Below are 22,317 nucleotides of genomic sequence, written 5' to 3'. Positions count from 1 at the left end.
GGGGCCTGGTTCCCTCCAGAGCTCCTTTGCTTGTGGGGAAAGTCGGGGCACCCAGACAAGGAGGAGAGCGTGATTGCTCCCCACTCCAACAGCCCTTCGCCCCCCTCGCATGGGGCATTCCTGCTGACTGCCAGACGGCCCAGTGGAAGGCGAGGTGTCCAGGAGCAAGCACGCCCTGTGCACCCATTCTCGGGGAAGGAAAGCTGGAGACCCAGGAGGTTTCTCTTGATTTGCAGGCTGACAAAACAGAGGGCGCACAAAGGAGGGCCCTGAACGGTTGTGAACGTTTTCAGATGCCCGGCTGAGCTTGATTTGTGGGCCCTGAAGGCCAAGGCCCTTCCTCCATCTGAGAATTCTGAACCCGGGTCTCTGAGTCAGGGGAGGCACCATCTCAGAAAGATCCCTGGCCCTGGGGATGCTTACTAACCCCGAAATATCGCAAACAGCAGCTCTCAGCCTCGCTGTCATGGAAATCACCTAGAGATTTGAAAATATACCCGACAGTCTGATGGAATCGGTCAGGCTGGGGCCTGGGCTTAGGGATTTAAGTCTCCACAGATGATTCTCACGTGCAGTCTAGTTTGAGAACTGGTTTCCAGGACACATCCGGCAAGTGGAGAAGCAAAGGGACTGTCTTGTCTGAACAACCCCCAGGAAAAGACTTATCCCACCTTCTCAAAATGCTAGGACCTCATACACGAGTCCAATTTCGAAAACAAAACCCCTGCCATCTGGCACCTTGTGTTTAATGTCAGATAAGGGCATAAAAACAGAACAGCTAACACCATCAGTTCGTGAAAGAAAGGGCATTTTGACATCACCTTCAAATTTTGTTTTCTCAAAATAAAAGCTAGCTCTCTCAAATAGGTGTTTTTCTGGATGAAAAATTCCTTATCTGATTTGTTTCTCTCATTTGTCAGAGACTGGAGAAAACATCACCCACAGAATTATCGTCTGAACCTCCTTGCGCCTCAGTTTTGCCATCTGTTAAATGGGGATAAAGAGTCCTTGCCTCACAGAGTCCTTGAGTCAGCTTATAGGGTGATCAGCACATCCTAGTTTGCCCAGGACTTTCCTGGTTTTAACATAAAAGTCTTCCTTCCAGAACCCCCTCACTCCAGGGACAGCCTGGACAGATGGTCACCATCATGGTATTTTCCACATGTGCCTGATGAGGAGAATCACCTGTGCATTTGCTAAAAATATAGATCCAGGGCCACAGCCCGGACTTTTGATTGACAGGATCGTGGGAATCGGAAGTACTGCCAGTTTCCTCAGTTGATTCTCACTATCAGGCAACTTTGGCGGAAACGGAATGAAAATATCAACAATGGTAATGATGATGATCCTAATCATGGCTGACACTCGCACGTACTCATCGTGTGCCAGGCACTCTGCAGGGCAGCTTGCATATATTAATTTGTCCAATGCTCACAACACTCTCTTAAGGTGGGTGCTGTTATCATTCCCATTTTCCAGAAGAGGAAACTGAGGCCCGAGGCTCAGGGTCACTCATTCTGTATGTGGCCCAGCAGGGAGCAAACCCGGCGTGTATCTTGCGAGCTCACGCTCTTGTGCTGTGTTCTGCACCGCTCTCAACCTGGATGCTCACCCTGGGCTGGCACGTGGCGAGCGCTCCGTACGCGACAGACGTGATTAGCATGATTGTTTTCTTAGTTGGACTATCTTTTGGGCACTAAAAGACTTGCCCTTCTGTTGCCAACTTTTAACAGAAGGTTTCATTGTTAAACATAAAAGCGTTGCCTTTGACCTCCCCAGACATTTTGACGTCGCTCCGCAGGCTGAATATAGTCATTGCTGCTGCTACTCATGTTGGCCAATAGGTGGCAGTCACCTTCTGTTTTTGTCCCATGTAAATCCTGCTCTTCGCAAAACTGGAAGGAAGGGCAGGAGCAATTTCACGACACGCAAGTTATAACTGCTGGTGGAAAGCAATGCGATCTGAATCTAGGTCATCGCTCCAAAAGAGCACGAGTGGAATCTCCTTCTTTCAGTCCACCTGGCCCTGAATTTGCCAAAAGGCTCCTTATAATGTGCAACGATCAGAAAAAGTTTCTCTCCTGCCTGCACATGTCACCCTTCTCCCAGCCCAAAGAGTTTCCATAACCTCAAACATTTTTATTGAAAGAAGCCCCCGAATTGGACTGAATTTAAATTGCATAAGAGGAGCTTTCCATTTGTAAACCGTTGGTAAATCATTTTTAATTTTGTAAAAAGCTGGATTTAGATGGAGACATTGTCCAGTGTGTGTATATTCTTGCCTGTGACCTCGGTCAAGGCATTTCACCTATGAACCTGTTTTCCCATCTGTAAAATTGGCACGATGATCCTGCCGTCTTGGTGCTTTGCTGCAAGCAGTAAATTAGTTCACTGCAAGCTCTTAGAACAGAGTCTCAGCATATGGTAAGCACTCACCAAATTTGTTATTATTGTTACTATTTTATCGTTACTATGGTTGTTAGAGTTGTTGTTTTTATACACAGTGGGGTCAAATCCTGGTCAGTCTTATTACTGGCAACACTTAATCTCTCAGCTGCCTCAATCTCCTTATTTGCAAAATAGGTAAAAATTACCTACAGTCATCTTGGACAGGGTTGGTGAACTTTCTCAAAAGAGCCACAAAGTATATATCTGAGGCTCTGTGGGCCATACAGCCTCTGTGGCAGTTATTCAACACTGCCTTTGTAGCATGAAAGCAGCCATACGAAGAAAATACACAAATGAATGGGTGTGGCTGTCTTCCAATAAAATAAAATTTTATTTATGGACACCAAAATTTGAATTTCATGTCATTTTCGTGTGTCACAATTTATGATTCTTCTGATTTTTTCCCAACCACTTATAAACGTAAAGCCCATTCTTAGCTCCCTGGCTTTGTTAAAACAGGCCCCAAGCTGGATTTGGCCCACAGCTGTTTGCAGATACTGGTCTTGGGGATTCAACATTATATTTGTAACGTCCCATTTATAGATGGAAGTGATGGTCCATTGTAAGTATGCATTTCATAAAAAGAAAAGGTTGCGAAATAACAAGTGTCCTGTATGTTTTAGCACTGCTCAGCTTTATTACACGGCTTGATTAGAAAACATGTAAAGTCCCCAGATTTTATTATCTACCAAATTCCCCCAAGAGAGCAGGTGGTGAGATCTGTGACCCTTTTTGGGCCTCCGTAATTTACTCATCGAGTCTATTACCAGGGCATCGAAACTCAGACCGTGGGTCAGAGGCCCCAGGGAATCTTGGCGACGTGGTGGCTGCTTTTGGCCAGAAATCAAAAGTCCTGGCTTTTATTCCGAAAGCTGCCAGCAGCCAGGTCTGTGGAGACGGGCTAAACTGGAATCGTCTGTGTGGAAAAGGAAATTTGTAGGTAGCGAGGCAGTAGGTCTTAGTTGTGGCAGAAAGAGCGCCGTTTCTGGAACCAGTTGTACTCGGGGTCAGATCCTCACTTGGCCGTTTTATGGATGTGTGTCCTGGGTGAGTTTGGGAGACTCAGTGCCCTCCTTTCCAAGGGGAGGGAACAAAGTGCGGAACATTCCAGTGGCTAGGAGCACAGGCAGCCTGTGTTTGACTCTTGCCTCTGCTCTCATTAACTGAGCGCCCATTGGAAAGTAAGTTAACCTCGTCGTGACTCAGCTTCCTCATATCTAGAAGGAGCTGATGACAGCACCCATTTCATAAGGGAGCTGTCGGGCTAAACGAGACCATACCGGAAACGCACTTGGAAAACAGTGCTCGGGACTGAGCGCACGTGAAATCATTATTAACCGTTGTCAGAACGATTAGCACAAGGCTCTTGAGAGGTTTAGTGACCATGTAGCATGTGCCTAGCTCAGTGCCTGCCAGGTGGGGGGTCGTTGTTCATGATCCTTCCCTCCATTCAAGCAGCAAGTAATCGTTTCGCACCTGCAAATGCAGTGCTGAGAACAGGAGACACCACGGTGGGTGAAGACTGACAAATCCCGCCCTCGGATGCTTACAATTTATTGGGGAAGGGAGACAGAAGTTAAATATTCTGTTTTGCCCTCTAAATCTGGGTCAATGTTCCTTCATTCCAGAACCATCCTACCTAGCCCTGCCACCTCCTGCCCTCTTCCACGACCTCCTCTTGCTATGTTACCAAACTACTTTTATTCTTAGCATTGAACGCTATGTGTTTTGCTTAACAAACACTTACATATTGCTTATTATGAGCCAGACATTGTTCTAACCACTTTACAAGCATTAACTCATTGAGTCCTTGTAGCAGTCCTGTGAGGCACAGAGAGGCTAATTAACTCATCCAAGAACACACAGTAAGGAGGGGTAGAGGGTTCCAGCCCAGGTTGTCTTGCTCCAGGCTCTGTGCACATAACCACTATACCACGCTGCCTGGAACTATCAGAAATGCCTGGTTTCTGGATCTATTATCTATTCATTTACTATCTGTCCCCCCCCACCCCCCGACATTTCAGCTCCATGACGTCAGGGGCCCTCCTCTGTTTAATTCACAGTTGTAACCCTAGTGCTTGGCACAGTGTAAGGCACAGAGTTGGTGCTCAATATATATTTTTGAATCAATGAATGAATGAAAATATAGCCAAGTAAATATATAATTACAAATAGTGCTAAGTGCTATGAAAAAAAATGCCAGTGCAATGAGAGGCTTTAACAGGCGACCTAATTTAATTTAAAGATCAGAGAATACTAAAAATTATAAGTATTGTTTTAATTATCCTCATCCTAGAATCTTCTTGATCTAACAGCTGTGACCGGCTAAGGGGGAAGAAAATGTTATCTACACTGAATACACTTTTCACGATGGCAAATATTCCCTCAGCAATGAAATGCAATTGCAAATTGGGGCTGCATTGACTAATTCAGTTGAATATATGAGTCCAAAATCTCCTCTCATTCTCCAAATTAAATATAAGCAGTTGGTCTAACTTGGCCTTGTGACACCCATAGTGGCTTGTCAGATCTCCGTACCTGAGCTTCATAGGCAAGAGGAAGACTTTTGTTAATTGGGGTTTTAATTTTTCTCTCTCTTTTTTTCTGTATTGCAGTGACAATGGGTAACCAAATGAGTGTTCCACAGAGAACCGAAGACCAAGAGAACGAATTGGAAACAGACGCTTACAAGGTAGTGTAGTGGTGGTCACTGGGCCATTAGCTACTAGCAGGAAGAGCAGAATAAACAGCCTGCCCCGTGCTCACCGCGGAGACCTGACTGACGATGCGCTGCTGTTCCCATGGGTTGTTCAGTTGTGTTCAAACCTCCAGGATCCATCAAGGAGATTGTTAAAAATGCAGCTCTGAGGCCCCACCTAAGACTTCCAGAATCAGAAATTGCAGGGCTGGGAGCCTATGGACGCTCTGTCTTTAAGGACCTCCAAGAGGATCCATTCCTATGGGCCAGTTGGGTCACTGCTCCTAGGGGGGTTTGGACTGGTGGTTCTCAACTGTGGGTGATTTTGCCCACCTCCACCAGGGGACACTTGGTGATGTCTGGAGATATTTTTGGTTGTCATAACTCAGGTAGGGCTACTGGTCTAACGGGTAGGCCCAGGGATGCTGCTAAACATGCTACTGTGCACAGAACAGCCCCCACAATAAAGAATGATCTGGCCCAAAATGGCGATGGTGCCAAGGATGAGAAATCCAGGTTTAGATCAGTAGCTCAGAGCATTCGCTGCACATTAGAATCATCTGGGAAACTTTAGAAAATTGTGATGCCGGAGTTGCGCCCTGGACCAATTAAATCAGAATCGTGTGTGGGAGTGAGGGCGGGCGTCTGCATTTTCAAAACTCCTCAGCTGTAGCTCGTGCAGCCAAGGTGGAGGACTCCTAGTTCAGGAATCCCTCTGTTAGAGGACAGCGCTGGAAGGCCGGGCCAGGGACGCCCAGATGCTTCTCCTCGGATCTTCTAGGACCAGGTAGCAGAAAGCCTCATATCTGCCATCCGTGCTTCTGAAATCACTTCAGTTTAAGACTTGGAGCTCAGTTAAACATGAAATCCCTGTGGCAGGAAGATGATACCTATGAACTAACATTGATCATATCATAGAGGGACTTCCTGCCCAGAAAAGAAGGCTGGGTTTGAAGAAAAGGGCTGAAAACATAGGGGGTGTCAAACCTGATCCTATATGAGAACTACCTGGGAAGCTTTTAAAACCCCTGAGTCCTAGCCCCACCTGAGACCAACTAAAATGCAATGTCTAGGTATAGGCCCAGGCGTCACTAGTTGCTCAGGCTCCCAAATGATTCCAAGTCTGGGAGCCTCTGGCCTCCAGGGGCCGGGCAGTCACAAAAATGAGCGAAGCAGGAGGGTGGACCCATCCAGAGGCACACCATCGAGATGTTCCCAGAGTCTTATTTTTTACCAGAAGTTGGAAAACAGTGTTAATGAAATCTCCTGATTTTTAAATATTGCCAACTGATTCTAAAATACTTAAACTCTGTGAGCCAAATAAATCAAATTTGCACACCAAGTGTTGGCCGAGTGTTGCCAGCTGTGACCTCAGGGCCAAACACTCATATGGGTTTGATGTTTAGATTTGTGATTTCTCAGTAGGGTTAATGATAAATTCAGGAAGACAGGCTTCTTTTAAACAAAACTATACAGGACAAGTCTTCCATATCCCGTGGGAGGATCCCATCTTTAAGAGGTTGCTATTTAGTCTTTTAGTGTTTTTCTCTCGGCACTTATTAACATATATTGTACTGCTAACCGTATTAGCAGAGTGAGACGACATGCAACGTACTGAGCAGAAGATCAATATCTGATCAGTGTCAACTATTAGTGGTATAATTTAGATTATTTCATTACTAAAATGATAATATAACATACCTTCTCTTTTGCAACTTTTTTCTTTCCATGTGAGTGTGTGTGCATATTTCCACGTGTATATATGTGTACGTGTATACACCTACATAATCTGTTTTAATATCTGTAATAAATACTAGAAAAGGGAAAAAAATCAGAGCAGTGGCCTAAAATTGGAAAGAGGTTGCAACAGTGAAGGTGGAGGGCGTGGGTGTGGAGCAGAACAAAAGCAACCACGCTCTTCCTGTATGTGAGCGTCTGCTGACAAGGTCTGGCTGAGGACTGTGCTCGCGTGCGCAGGACAGTGGAGCGAGGTTAACCTCACGGGTTTCGGAATCAGTGTGTTAAATTCTTGTTCCCCATTGTTACACGAGCGCCCCAGATCAGGCCATGCGTCCCGTCTGTGCGACGGGGTCCAGACTGACTGTGCATATGGGGCTCATTGAGACAAAGCACAGATCCAGTCCTCGGAGTGGGTGGTTTAGCTTCTCTCAGGCAGGATCGGAAGCAGGGTAGTTTCTAGAAGTGCAGCCTTTAAGTTTAACTTTGTGAGGCACCCTTGTGGCCTCCAGGTCTTCTGCTTTTCCCGAAAGACTTGACTCCTAATGCCACATGTTCTGTTCCAGGTGGCTTCTGGGAGTGAGTGTGGTCAAAACGGGATGCCAGTGATGCTGTCAACCCACACAGTTCAACTCTACGACGAAGGTCAGTGCCACACGGGCAGGCAGGCTGCTCCTCTCGGGGTCAGGAAGGGACTGCCATCCTGTTGATGGGAAAACCAAAGGAAGGGTTGAAGCCACGGGCTCACTTGGAAAACACTTGTATTAGTTTCCTGGGGCCACCGAAACACAGTGTCACAAACTGGGTCACAAACTCTGCAGGGTAGTGGCTGTGTGACGTGGGGCAAGTCATTTGACTTTCTAAGCCTCAGGTTTCTCATCTCTAAAGTGGGTATAAAAATACCTACCTCATAGAATCGCTGAGAGGATTCAAGGATCCTTCATGAAGCTTTTTACATGTTACTCAACACTTAGGAATTCTTCAGAAACCGGTAAAGTATACAAAACAACAGAATTTTCCCTAAGTGAGGGCAGTTTTAAAACAGAACAATATACTTATCTATTTGATTTATCCCAGAATACAAAACAGTAAATTCAATGTATCAAAAGTGGCCAGCTTCTACTATGTGAAGAATACATATAAATTATACAGGAAGACGCAGTCTAGCCCAGTGGTTGCGGGTAAGCCCTGTGGAATCAGACTGCTGGCTTTGCCACCTACCAGCTGTGTGACCTTGAGCAAGTTACTTAATCTCTCTGAATCTTGGCCTCCTTGTCTGTAAAGTGGGATAATAATGGTACTTACAACATAGGTATCTGCTATAATAAATCATATTTTAGTACCTGGCACATAGGAAGTGTTAGCTATCGTTATTGCATTATGGTTATGGTTGCTGTCATTTTCATGTAAGTTTCTGGACCTCGATTTCATGTCTTGAACACAGAGGTTTTAGAATTTCCTAGTGTAAGGAAAAAGCCCTGTTTTCCCTCTCGACACTCTACTACTCACACCACTTCTGACACCAGATATGTGGTTTTTTCGCCATACTAAGCACTTCTGCAATACTAGGGGGGTGTCCTACAATTCGATTCCACTCTGACACTGTCTTCCTTGAGTTAACATCAGATCCCGCAGTTTCAGCGCTCAAGCCCACAAGACTGCCCCCAACTTCAGATGCCACTTGCAAGTGGTGGGTCCCAGGTTACCCATGACATCTGTCCTAGTTGGCTGCAAATCAGAGGTTCCCATAACCCCCCAGTCGGGTTCAATCATTTGCTAGTATGGCTCACAGAACTCAGGAAAACAATCTACTTACTAGATTACTGGTTTATTATAAAAGCATACAACTCAGCAACAGCCGACGGAAGAGATGCACAGGGCAAGGTGTGGGACGGAGTGGGGACCTGGGAATGGTAGAGCTTCTGTGGCTTTCTGGGGCCACCCTCCCAGCACCTCCATGTGTTCACCAACCCAGAATAAATCTGAGCCTACACGTTAAGGATTTTTATGGAGGCTTCATTACACGTAATTGATTAAATTATTGGCCATTGGTGACTGAACTCAATCTCCAGCCCTCTCATCTCCCCAGAGGTCGGGGAGTAGGGCTGACAGGTCCAACCATCTAATCACAAGGCTGGTTCCCCTGACAACCGGCCCCCATCCTTAGAGGCTTTCCAAAAGTCACCTGATTAACATAAATTCAGATGTGGTTCAAAGGGGCTTGTTGAGAATAACAGAAGACATCTTCATGGCTCTTATCATTTAAAAGTTTTCGGAACTCTTTGCAGGAACAGCAATGAAAACCAAATATATATTTCTTATAAATCACAATATCATACCTAGGTTGCTTATTAAAAACTTAGATGCCCAGGTCCCATCCCACAGCTGCTATCCAGAATCCCTGAAGGTGGGGGCCTGGCATCTGAAGTGTGAGACGCTTTCTTGACGATTCTGCTGCACGGCCAGGATTGGCAGCCACAGGACGAGACCCTGTCACAAGTCTCTTGCTGCCTTAAACCCTGTGAGTCAAACTTCCACTATGATGTACACAAAGTGGGCCGTGTTCACAGCAGCAGCCCTTCGATCGGAACAGGGTGAAAGCTGCCCATCGAGATACACAGGCTTTCAAATGAGAATCATACCGTTTTTATAATTTGCAAACTGTAGACGTTTGTTCTCAAAAAATTGTGAGGCACTGAGAATATAATATGTTCTACAGAAATAGTTTTCTTTATCATGATTTTATTGTTATTATTCTTATTATTATTATCCCCATATTTTTATATGGAAGAATTACATAGGAACAAAGCACTGGGAACTGAGAGAGCCTCCCTCCCTCCCCCCGACCAGCCCTCTTTCCCTCCTTCCTTTCCCCCTGCCTCTAACATTTTTATATATATATACACAGTCTTCCTGGAAGGAGGAAAACAGGTCACAGAACTACATGACAACAATCTGGAATAGTGCATTGCTGTGTGGCTGCCTCCGTGTGACAAGGGCAAAGAGAATGGCATTTTGCAGAGTCCTGGGTTGGTTGCACTGAGCTCTCCTACCCTGCAGCCTTACTTTCGACTTACTCCGTGCCCACTGGAGAATCTGTAGAGGTTAAGTTAATCCTCTGAGGTCAGAATCCTGCCTATCGTTCACTGACGACTTTAGCCCCATGCAACTCACTTCAGAGTGATTATCCCATTTAATGCAGAAGGCAGCTTATTGCCATCCTCATGCTGTTTTCCCCAGCTTGTTCACTAAGTTATAATTTTCAATGCAGTTTTAAGGGGGTATAAAAGTGGGATTCTGGGTGACTTTTTTTCTTTGTCCTTTGGACAGAATTTTCTGACCGTGTCTTTTGCTACACTTCTGTCTCCGTCTCTGTTGGTGTATGCATACATGCATGAGCACAGAGAAAAGTCACCGGAAAAAGAGATAAATGGGATTCTGGGTGACTGTTTTCCTTCTTTTTGTCTGCTTCCTCCCCCTTTTTTTCCCCATTAAAGTTAAAGGGGTTTGTTGCCGTTCGAGAACGTTTCCTATAAAGGCTCATTGAGAAGCAGTGACGGCCCAGAGGCTGCACGCACAGCCTGGGAAGCTGGGAGGCTAAACGTGCATCGTGGCTCTGCTGTGCGAGCTTGGGCAAGTTTGTGAGCCTGTTCATCTGTAAGACGGGAATAATAATAATTATTGAGTTTAACAAGCTTCTAAGATCATTGTGAAGCTTAGATGAACTGATACACCTAAAACACAGTAGTGCCTGGCATGTGGCGAACACATGAGGAAAGTTCCTTTTTCTGTGTCGGGTTTAATGTGGACTGTCATAAAGGCTGTCATTGCAGTTTGAAGTTGGCTGTATTATCTCGGCCTAGCATAACTTCTGCAAATTTAAAATCAGCTGTTAAAACTTTTCTTTTCTACATCCCTTATACTTTTTGAATCTTTGATTTATGAGTCTTCCAGACACAATGTGGGAGATATCGATCAGGCAAAACACTTCTTTTAAGCTGATCCATGAAATTACATTCTGTTTCGTCTCAGAAACAAATGTATCTCGGGGCGGGCCCCGTGGCCGGCTGGTTAAGTTCTCGCGCTCCGCTGCAGCGGCCCACGGTTTCGCTGGTTCGGATCCTGGGCACAGACTTGGCACCGATCGTCAGGCCATGTTGAGGCGGCGTCCCACATGCCACAGCTAGAAGGACTTGCAACTAAGATGTACAACTATGGATCAGGGGGGATTTTGGGGAAATAAAGCAGAAAAAGATATATCTCATACAGTGTTTTTTCTTAGTAAGAACAAGAGACAAGGGGATTTTGGCTCAGGGACTTCTCTCAGAAGCTTGGCATTATAATTCTTCTTAAATAACAATATCTTTGGGTTCGGCCCCGTGGCCAAGTGGTTAAGTTTGCGTGCGCGCTCTGCTTTGGCGGCCCAGGGTTTCACTGGTTCGGATCCTGGGTGAAGACATGGCACCGCTCATCAGGTCATGCTGAGGCGGTGTCCCACACAGCACAACCAGAGGCACAACTAGAATATTCAACTATGTACCGGGGGCTTTGGGGAGGAGAAAAAACAAAACAAAACAAAACAAAACCAATATCTTAGAAAATCAAAATATCTCATTTTTATTACCATATTATATTTCTAGATTAATTTCCCCATCTCAGATGCCGTTGAAAGTCTTATTTTGGAGTCAGCCGCTAATGATGTCGAAGCCACATGCAACGTGATTTACCCCGAATGCCACCGAGGGCAACACATTTTCTTGCAACTTTGGGTTAGAAGCTCATGTGTTTGCTCTGCCAAAACAAAATTGTTTACATTAATATCTTCAATTCCTCCCTTTCTTGTTCCAATAGATGTTTGATTTGAATTCCGAAATAGCTGGGGAAATATCCTTAATAAAGCAAAACGTCCATCAGTAGAATAGTAACCCAGCTGGGGCATACCCCCACGATGGGCGCTCCTCCACAAGAAGGAGGAATGGACTACTGTCAAATGCAGTGCCGTGGAGGGATCTCAGAACGACTAGGCTAAGAAAAGGAAGCCAGACACAAAATTCAACAGACTGTATGATTCTATTTATATGAAATTCTAGAAAAGGCAAAAATATAGTGACAGAAAGCAGATCAGTGGTTGTCAGGGCTGGGGGTTGGTGGACAGGGACACGAAAAGGGACACGAGAGAATTTTGAGGGATGACGGAGAGGCTTTATATCTTGACTCCAGAATGTGGTTGCATGACTGTATACATTTGTCAAAACCCATCAAATTGTGCTATAGTAGTTGGTGCATTTTATTGTACGTAAACCATACCTCAATCAGATAAATCTGATTTTAAAACACTATCAAGGGGCAATGAAGTCTTTAAAAAATCAGCAGTGTGAAAGCAACTCAGATCAACTGAAGACAAAAAACAATTAAACTCAATAAAGGATCTTTTGTATTAAAAAAAAAGAGATCACTTGTATTTTAGAAGGATGTGCTTTGCTCACCCAATTCCAGTCTTTCGTCTGAACTGGAGAGGGCAGGAAAGTGAGGCGATGGGAAGGTATTTTGTGAAGAGATGGCATCTCTTAGCTCGTTGTCATACTGTACACAGCCCAGGAGCGGGAGACCTCAGGAGACAGTCACCTGACACCTCGACATCCCACCCATACACAGGATGTGTGAATTTCTTGCCTCTCCTTCAATCAGACAATTTTTGAGGTGAACCACATCTTGACGGCTTAGCACATCCTGGTGAATGCCGGGATCTCCTATGCATTTTGCTCACACACAGACTGGCGAACTGTGAAGGAGAAACTAAATCCCCAGTGGCTCAGAGACCGGGCAGTTACAAGGCACAGAACATTTCGTGCCACACGCCCACCTCCAGCATCCTAGAAAGAGACCGCGCTCTTCCATTTAGTAGGATGTTAGCAGAGGAGATGTCACACCCCTATTAATATTCAACCTTCACTGTTCCAACGTGTAAGATAGGATTATGATGGCCGCTGCTCACCTTTTTTACCCAAAAGTAAAGGAGAATGTCAGAGCTAAGCCTGGAGATTCTGGGAAGGAAATACCTGAAGAGGCGTTTAACCACCTGAGAAGAGGATTGTTTTCTAGTTTATTTTTTTACAAAAGAGCCCTGAGGAGATATGTGGCAAGTATTAGCATATAACCAAGCTCTGTGAGAACGTAGATAAGGCTGCAATGATTTAATTAACATTTTCTTCTTTGACAACAAAAACACAGTTAAAAAGTTTCATTTGTTCTTGAGGGAGACCCTGAGCTGCTTTCTCACTAGGAGCTAAGATGAGGGGGCCGGGTGGGGGGTGGGGGGCGGTGGTGCAGATGAGGACTCCTGGAGCAAAGAAAGGGAGGTGAGCTGTGGGGTTGATGGCTCACCTCCCAGGTGGCTTCCAAAAGGAAAGGCTAAGATTCAGAGCTAAGCCCAGTGCCAGGTACAGGACGTGCTCGGGAGCTGTGTCTGCTGTGTTTCTAGACGGGAAATCTATTTCACGAGCGGCGGCTTCCTGCTCGGCATGGAGGTGGTGTAGAAGTCTCTTTAAAAAGGAGGAGGAGGTGCGGACCCAGAGGAGCCCTGATGCCCTCATTCAGAGAATGTATCTCAGGGAGCTGGGAAGCCAACACGGTTCCCTTCCCCGGCCCCTGTGGTTTTCTCTCTGCAGTAGAAATGGGCAACAGTCGCTTTCCCTCTGCGTGTTCTCAATGTTCTCCAAACCTCTGCTTTCCCGTCTGTGTGTGGAGCCATGAGAGCGCTCTCCTCCCCATTTTAACCAAAAGTTCGAAGCGAGGGTAAAAGTTGACTCTACAGATTCTGGAAAGGAAATTTCTGAAAAAGCTTTCAAATGCCCTAGAACAGTGTTTCTCAATCTATTTTTTAAATCCTTGCTCCCTGCAAGAGCCACAATTTTTCTAATCACTCCCTATGAAATTATAATGTCACAGATATGCTGAATATCTTTTTATGTGCTATATGTTTATCTGTGCTCTATACATAAAAAGAATGTTTTTTTTCATCCTCTTCCCAGAACCAACTTTCGCCCCTGGGGTGCAGTATTGCCCCTGTTGAGAATGCATGCCCGAAGAAATGTCGTTTACTTATTAGTTAGGCTGCAGAGTAGAATATCCAAGAGGCTGCGGGACACAGAATAATGCCCCATCGCAGATGTCCACACCCTACTCTCCAGAACCTGTGAATATGTCCCTTACATGGCAAAAGCCAGCTTTGTAGATGTGATCAAATTAGGGACCTTGACATGGGAGATTATCCGGGATTATCCAGGCAAGCCAATGTAATCAGAGGATCCTTATAAGAGGGAGGCAGGAGGGTCCGAGGCAGAGAAAGAGCTGTGACAATGGGAGCAGAGGTCACCGAGGGACTGAAACCTGCCACCCTGCTGGCCTTGAAGATGGAGGAAGGGGCCAAGGAATGCAGTGGCCTCCAGAAGCTGTAGAAAGCAAGGAGGCAGATTCTCGCCTAGAGCTTCCAGGAGTTGACCAATTTTGGCTTCTGACTTTTGAAACTGTAAGATAATATATTTGTGTTGTTTTAAGGCACAAAAATTGTGGCGATTTGGCACAGCAGCAGTAGGAAACTCACATGAGCACACTCAGGATCCAGAGGCTGACGGACCTGGGCGAGGTCCCAGCTCCGCCCCTCACTAGCTGTGTAACCTTGGCGAGGAATTTACACTCTCGGAGACTCATCTGTAAAGCGGGAGCAATAATAATGTCCACTCTGTAGAGGAGCTCTAAGAACAGTGGCTGGCACAGGCTGAGTGTGACAAAATGCAGGAGATGGGGAAACCACAAGCAGAGACTACTGGCCTGTGTGTCACTTACCACTGGCTTTCCCTGTCTTATCACCTGATCAGATTGTCCCCCCTGTGTATTTATGCCCAAAACCTCACAGATCTTTGGGGAAATAAAAATGCCTCACTTTTCTCCTTCTTTGATTCCTATCAAATTTATCACATTAGTTCCCTCTTTAAAAAAGATTGTTCAGTCCTCGCTGCTAATGGATGGCAGAGACCAAGGCATGATTTATCTGCCAGAACACATCGTTTTTCAGGAACAGAAGACTGTCTCTGTTTCACCTGGATAAGAATTTTCTAAGGAATTAATATCTTCTCTTTTTGTTCCTAGTCAATTGTTCCTAAAAAAGAAGAATTGCCTAAATTTGCTTTTTTAAAAAAGAAATAAGTGGAATCCTTTTATTGGATTGAAAATTCTTAACTTGAGCAAAGTGCTCCTGCTGATGCTATAACACAATGAATAGAAGCATTTGCCAGTAGTGATGCTTGGGCAAAGCGTAACGGGAGAACCAGCGCCAAAGATCACAGCTACCTGACATGCTGAAAATGCGGGGCCAACATCACCGGTCGGGAAGGGAGCAAATATACGTGTCCTTACAGCATCCATTCTTTCCCCCCAGTTGGCCTGCTTTTTTGATCTGTTTCCCCTGCTCCAAGACCCTGAGAATAGAGCATTTGCCTTCCTTTGTTGTTGCAATAATGCCAGAGTTTAGCACAGGCTCTGAGATACAAGAAGGGCTTGGAAATGGTTGATGAATCAATGTGGTGGCACATCAGACCAGGGGCAGCAGAGGAGCAAGAAAATGAGGCTTAAGAGCAAGTTCTAGATCCTGATGTGTCAGCTGAAAGTAATACAACCCTAAGTAAATATCACTTTTAATTATAGTCATGCATGGCATAACGACGTTTAGGTCAACAACAGACAGCATATATGACAGTGCTCCTATAAGATTAATACCATTTAGCCTAGGTGTGTAGTAGGCTATCTAGGTTTGTGTACATGCACTCTGTGATGTTCCCATAACAACGAAATTGCCTAACAACGCATTTCTCAGAATGTGTCCCCGTCGTTAAGCAACACCTGACTGTATAACAAGACATCTGGGGGTGGCCGTTCCAAGTTTGGAGCAGCAGCTCAAGAGCATCATCAAGACACCAAATAACTGTGCCAGTGATGTTACCACTGCTCACAAAATGGCTGCCACAGACCCAAACATCGCATCCTCAAGTGGTGGGATCCAAAAGCAGGAAGGGAAAGGCCAAGATTTGCCACCATTTTTTCTCCTTTTATTGGGAAAGAAAGGAAGATCCTTCCCAGAAGCCCCTGCCCCCAAGTAGGGATCCTCTTACATGTCATTGGCCAGAACTCAGTCGCACAGCCACCACTAGCTGCCTGGGATGACAGGAAGTCAAGCATCTCTCTGGGCAGCAAGCAAAGAAAATGGGGTAGGAGTGGATTGGCTGTTGAACAGGCAATCAGCCATGCCTGCCAGAGTTGATTTCAAAGAATTATGACTGAGAAACCAACAGTAGCAATGTCTTTACTCAGACCTTTCAAAAGACGTTAACGGGATCCAGCTCATTTCCTAAACACTCTTCTCTCTCCTTTCATCATCTTACTGTACATATCTCACTCAATAAGCTCCTTATTCTCAACTCTCCGTCCTGAAATGCTGCGAGACTCGCTATCCACGCAGGCGCTCCCCCCTCCCTCCCCTACATTGCATTGCGCGGCACGCCTCTCTAAGTAAAGGAGTTTCAGAGAATTCTGAAAACCGGCTCTCCGGGAGGGCCCCACAGCGCCTTGTTCCTCTGCCCTCCTTGGAAATATGCAAGAGTTCCTGGGCAATCTAATCCTTCGCCACCTCTTGGTGCTTTTTCTCACCAAAAATCTAGTGGAGAATTTCTGTCGGATACAGTTATCTTCTCTGCTACCCTGTTCGGTAGACAGTCTCCAGACACGCACCCCGCCCCCACCCCAATAATCCATGCGTCCCGGTATTCACTCGCACCGCCTCGGAGTCCACTCCTTGGATTCTGGGCTGGCCCTGTATAACCAATAACACGCAGGGGAAAGAATGACACATACGTTCCAAGGCTAAGCCTTAAGCCCTGCAGCCTCTGCCTTGGCCTCTGGCAGCACCAGCTCTGGGGGAAGCTAGCCGCCATGTCAGAATCCAGCCACTCTGGGACTGCCATGCTGGGAGGGAGCCCAAGCTGGTCATATGAAGAAGCCACGTGGCAAGAGAGAAATGGCCGGCTAGTCCCCAGATGTTCCAGCCAGCCCAGCTGAGGACAAATCCCTGAGCCGTAGTAACACAGACAGATCCCTGCAGGTCGCCTGGCACAACTTTAATTTATTGTTTTGTGACAACTACAAAATATTTTAAGGTGTGGATGTACTATAACTCATTCAGCCACTACCCTGATGTCTGCACTCTCTTTTTTTTTCCTCTGTTTTTCTCCAATCTAAACAATGTTGCAATAAACATTTTTTTTTTTTGAGGAAGATTAGCCCTGAGCTAACATCTGCCACCAATCCTCCTCTGTTTGCTGAGAAAGACTGGCCCTGAGCTAACATCCGTGCCCATCTTCCTCTACTTTCTATGTGGGACGCCTGCCACAGCATGGCTTCCAAGCGGTGCCATGTCCATACCCGGGATCCCAAACGGCGAACCCCAGGCCACCAAAGCGGAATGTGCACACTTAACCGCTGCACCACCGGGCCCACCCCAATAAACATTCTTATAGGTATTTTTTATGCTTTGCAGTTTAGATCCTTCCTTGAGGAGGGAAGTATATAAGGCAGTGGCTAGAGCAAGAGCCTTGGACAAACTGAGTTTGAGGCTTCGCTCCACCTCTTAGCAGCTGCCTGGACTTGATTTCTTGACCTTGTGGTGTTATGAAGAGAAACTAAGATAATGCTTGCAAATCCCTTTGCTTGGTGCCTGAAACAATAAATGATGGCCTTTATAATTATGTCGACTCCTCAAGATAGTGGTTCCCAATTTGAACGCACATTAGAATCACCTGGGGAATTTTTAAAATCTGGATACCACCCCTCCCCCACCCCCAGAAAGAGTGAAATCAGAAGCTCGGGAGGGCAGGGCCCCGGGGTGTAAGTCATTTTCAAGTTTCCCGGGGCATAAGTATTTTTATAGCACCTAATGTGTATATACCTTCAGCCAAGGTTGAAACCCATTTGGAATACACTCAAATAGGAAATTCCTTATTTACATTTTTCAAAAGTAAAACATCGGCATTTCTGTTTTAAACTCTTTGAGGCCTTTTTTGTCCCTACTGCGGCTGATGCTCCGGGCACGACATTTTGTTCCAGGGTTCCTGCAGGCTCGTTTCCTTCACTTCCACGCAGCTGCTGCTGAGTAACACACGAACTGCCCTTTGCCTCTCTGGACTAAGAAGGCAGTCTAAAGATAGGAACAGCGACCTGGTTTCAGGAGCACGAGCGATATTAGCTGTCCCTCTCTCGAAGGGTAGACCAAGAGAGCCAGGGAGAGATCAAGAGAAAACGTAAAAAACAGTGAAAAGAGAAACAGTATTGACGGGTGACAACTGCATGTTGTCTTGTTTCTGTTCCCCAGGGGGCATTTTTTTTTTTTTTTGCTTTTTCTCCCCAAATCCCCCCAGTACACAGTTGTATATTTTTAGTTGTGGGTCCTTCTAGTTGTGGCATGTGGGACGCTGCCTCAACATGGCTTGATGACTGGTGCCATGTCTGCGCCCAGGACCCGAACTGGCGAAACCCTCGGCCAGAAGCAGAGCGCTCGAACTTAACCACCGGGCCACAGGGCCGGCCCCAGCAGGGGGTATTTTAACCAGATCTTGAAATGGAGTAAACGCTGACCCCCACAGTTCTTGTCCTAGAGTCGACAGTTTTTTAACGCCTACTTTTCACATCCTTTTACCAAACCAGGAAGAATTTGCCAACACCTTTCATTTCACAAAAATAAAAATAATAAATCAGTGAGACCCACGAAATGGTGAGGTGCCACCAAATTTCTGGAAGTTTAATAATGAAAGCAGCATATTGGTGGGTGAGATCTGATATGCGCAAAGCATACCTCGGAGGCCAAATATTTCTGGGAATGAGTGCTGGAAAATATAAGCACAGTCTGGCTCCATTTGTAGGTACAAAAGCTGTGGACAGTGATTCTCAGAGTGGTCCCCAGACCCTCCGCATCCCATCACGGGAACTGGATAGACATGCAGATTCTGGGGCCCCAGCTTGGGCCAGAATCAGAAACGCTGGCCGAGGGGCCCTGCCGTCTGTTCTCACAAGCCCCTGTTCTCACAAGCCCTCCAGGAGACTCTGACACTCCCTCAGGCGTGAGGACCACTGCGGAACCGGCAGGAGGCTCTGGTGGACAGAGAGGAAGCAGAGAACTGGAAACGCTCCCGTCCAGAAGGCTCGGCTCAGCTCCAGGTGTGGCTGCTCTGTGGGAATCGCTCAGCCAATCATAAGACATTTCAGTGAAAGCCCAATGTTAGGACTTTCAAACGAAATTTCCCAATTCGAAAACATCCAAACACCTTGCTGGCCACACGCCTTGCTGGCCGCATCAGCAGATCTCATAGTTGCCAACCTCTGATATTGTAAATTTTGCTCCCTACTTCACATCCCTCAACAAAGATAGCTTTTTTTAATCGTCATCATTGCCATCAGGTTATCACAGCTTGAAACAATGAAACATTTAAATCCTAGAGGCAACTCTTAAGTGTGTTTCTTGGCTTCTGGGCTCAGCAGGCATCCTGCCCTTGATAATGTGCCCCCATGTATGTTTCCCACAGGCAGGGACCTCGTGGGTGGGAGGCTGCCAGTGGCTAGTCCCCTTTGAAGCCCTATTGCCTCATCTTAAACCAATAGGCTGCCTGTGTGGTCAATTGATGAGTACTTTTTCAAATGACCTGTGAGCAGTGCGTCGACTCCAGGTGACCTAAAAAGTTGGAGTTTCTGAGTTTGCTGAACAGGAGGTCAGACTTTGGAATATGCGGATACTCCCAAGGTCATGCCACTCACCGCAGGATGCAGGACGCACTCTGCATGACAAACCCCTCCAGTCAGAGCTTCGAGCTCATTAGTTACACAGCCTGCCACCGCAGCTGGGCCAGCCCCAGGTAACACGGGAAATGGGTCAAATGCTCCTTCAGTAGCCTCATGTTCCACCTCTCATTTCTAGACTTCTTCTTTCCCTTTATTTTTTTTTCATTATTTGTGCATTTTTAGGTGATATGGGTTGGGGCGGGGCTTAGTACATATCCATACTAAACACTCACTATGGTATACATGGTGAGGTCGGGCGGGGACAGTGTCCCTCCCTGACTCTCACTGCTTCTCGCCTCCTTACCCAAATTTCCTTCCTTAGAGGCAAGAACGCTACACCTTCTTGCGGCCAGAGGTATCCCACGAGGTAAACAGCTAAGTCCTCTGCTCAGCCTCTCAACACCATTTTTTAAAAACAAACGGGAACATGCTGTACATACAGTTGGACTGGGCTTTTTCTCACTTACTACGAGTCTTGGGGAATGCGCATGCCTGGGGAGTCTTCCATTGTATGGACGTGTGGTAATTTCTTTACCAGGCCCCTGTGGGTAAGTGGTTAGGCTGTTTCTAGTTTTATAACAGTAGTCCAGCAAACAGGGTGTATCTGTTACGTGTATCTTTTTGCCTCCGTATAATTAAATTCATAGGGTAACATTCTGGAAGTAGAATTTAGAGCTTACAGAGTTTGCGAATTTTTAAATTTTGACATATATTACTGAATTATCCTCCAAAGAAACTGCCAAATTGCACTCACCAGCAACATATGTGGCTCTTCTGTTTCATCCTCTTGCCCCCCAGCAGGTTATTGAATGTCGACCCTTTTGCCAGTTTGATAGGTGGAAAGCTGTCTCATTGTAATTTTATTTTGCTTGCGTTTTACCACTCATAATGTTGAACATCCTTTCATATGCTTAAAAGCCTGCTGTACAGTAGTCACCCCTTATTGGCGGTTTCAGTTACCAGTCAGCTGAGGTCTGAAAACATTAAATGAAAAATTCCAGAAATAAACAATTCACAAGTTCGTTTTTTTTAATCTACCCTTTTAACCATTTTATGCTTTTTTTTTTTTTTTTTGGTGAGGAAGATCGGCCCTGAGCCAACATCTGTTGCCAATCTTCCCCTTTTTTTTTCTCCCCGAAGCCCAGCACATAGTTGTATATCCTAGTTTTAGGTCATTCTAGTTCTTCTATGTGGGACGCCGCCTTAGCTTGGCCTGATGAGCGGTGCTAGGTCCGCGCCCAGGATCCAAACCTGTGAACCCCAGGCCGTGGAAGCAAAACATGCAAACTTAACCACTTGGCCGCCGGCCGGCCCCTCACAAGTTTTAAATTGCCCCCCACTCTGAGTAGCGTGATGAAATCTCGAGCTGTCCCGCTCAGTCGCTCCTGGGCCGTGAATCATCCATTTGTCCAGTGCACCCACACTGTATACATTACCTGCCCATTAGTCACTTAGTAGCCATCTGGGTCATCAGATGGGCTGTTGTGGGATCGAGTGCTTGTGTTCAAGTCACCCTTATTGTACTTCGTAATGGCCTTAAAACACAAGAATAGTGATGCTGGCAATTTGGATATGCCAAAAAGAAACTGTAAAGTGCTTCCTTTAAGTGAAGAGGTGAAAGTTCTTTACCTGGTAAGGAAAGAAAATAATCATATGCTGAGGTTGCTAAGATCTAAGGTAACATTTACTACAGTGTATTGTTATAATTGTTCTATTTTATTATTAGTTATTGTCGTTAATCTCTTACTGTGCCTAATTTATAAATTAAACTTATCATAGGTATATATAGGAAAAAAACCAGCATATATCGGGTTTGGCACTGTCCACAGTTCAAGGCATCCCCTGGGAGTCTTGGACCGTACCCCCACAGATAAGGGGGGACCACTGTACTTCTTTCTGTGAACCGTTTGCACATGTTTGGTGTTCATTCTCCCCACCCGACCTCTCACTGTGTTGATGTTTTGTTTTTTAATAGAATGTCTCTGTTTTCACAATTGAGATATAATTCATGTACCATAAAATTCACCCTTTTAAAGTGTGAACTGTCCCCTGAGCCCCTGTCTCATACTGCTTTCTGACTAACTACTATGAGTGCGCCAGAGTCCCAAGCTAATAATTGTCACTCTTTAGCAATTTTATGTGGCATGAATTCGACCCACCCCCACCCACCCTCTCCAAAACTTACTCTTGCTGCCCTAACAGCTGAGGGCCCTAGTAGAATGACATATGACCTTCCCTGGTAAGTTTTCTTCCCATTTAACAGGTGCTTAACATTGCATATCTGATCAATGCTCCTGCTGCTTCCCGTCCCTGCACCCTTGGGGGTGGGAGAGAGACTATCACATCGCTGCGGGAGATGTGAATTTCTAGAGCCTTTTTTGGGAAAGTAATCTGGCAGTGTCTGTTTTTCAAAATTAAATGCACATTGATTTGGGTGCAACAATTCTACACCTGTGCCCGTAATCTACAGAAATAAAGCCCTCGTTTAGGATTTAGCATTGTTTATAGTGCAGATGGAAAAAGACAATTTGGAAACTCTCAGAATGTTCACTGAT

The 22,317-nt window shown here is 45.8% G+C and overlaps 1 protein-coding gene across 14 annotated transcripts in view; it reads left to right on the top strand.

Annotated features, from left to right (window-relative positions):
* Window positions 1-22,317, top strand: part of BCAS1 (brain enriched myelin associated protein 1) — a 107,053-nt gene that overhangs the window by 5,706 nt on the left and 79,030 nt on the right. For all 14 annotated transcript variants that reach the window (XM_070486154.1, XM_014832230.3, XM_014832260.3 and 11 more), the window contains 2 exons: window positions 5,064-5,140; window positions 7,450-7,528. In XM_070486154.1, the coding sequence (XP_070342255.1) occupies window positions 5,069-5,140; window positions 7,450-7,528 (151 nt within the window). In that variant the 5' untranslated portion in view covers window positions 5,064-5,068. The remainder of the gene's footprint in view (window positions 1-5,063; window positions 5,141-7,449; window positions 7,529-22,317) is intronic.

Source organism: Equus asinus, chromosome 15 (assembly GCF_041296235.1).
Source record: "Equus asinus isolate D_3611 breed Donkey chromosome 15, EquAss-T2T_v2, whole genome shotgun sequence".
Taxonomy (NCBI): domain Eukaryota; kingdom Metazoa; phylum Chordata; class Mammalia; order Perissodactyla; family Equidae; genus Equus; species Equus asinus.
The sequence above is the reverse complement of the archived record's forward strand: the minus strand, read 5'-3'. Positions and strand labels throughout refer to the sequence as shown.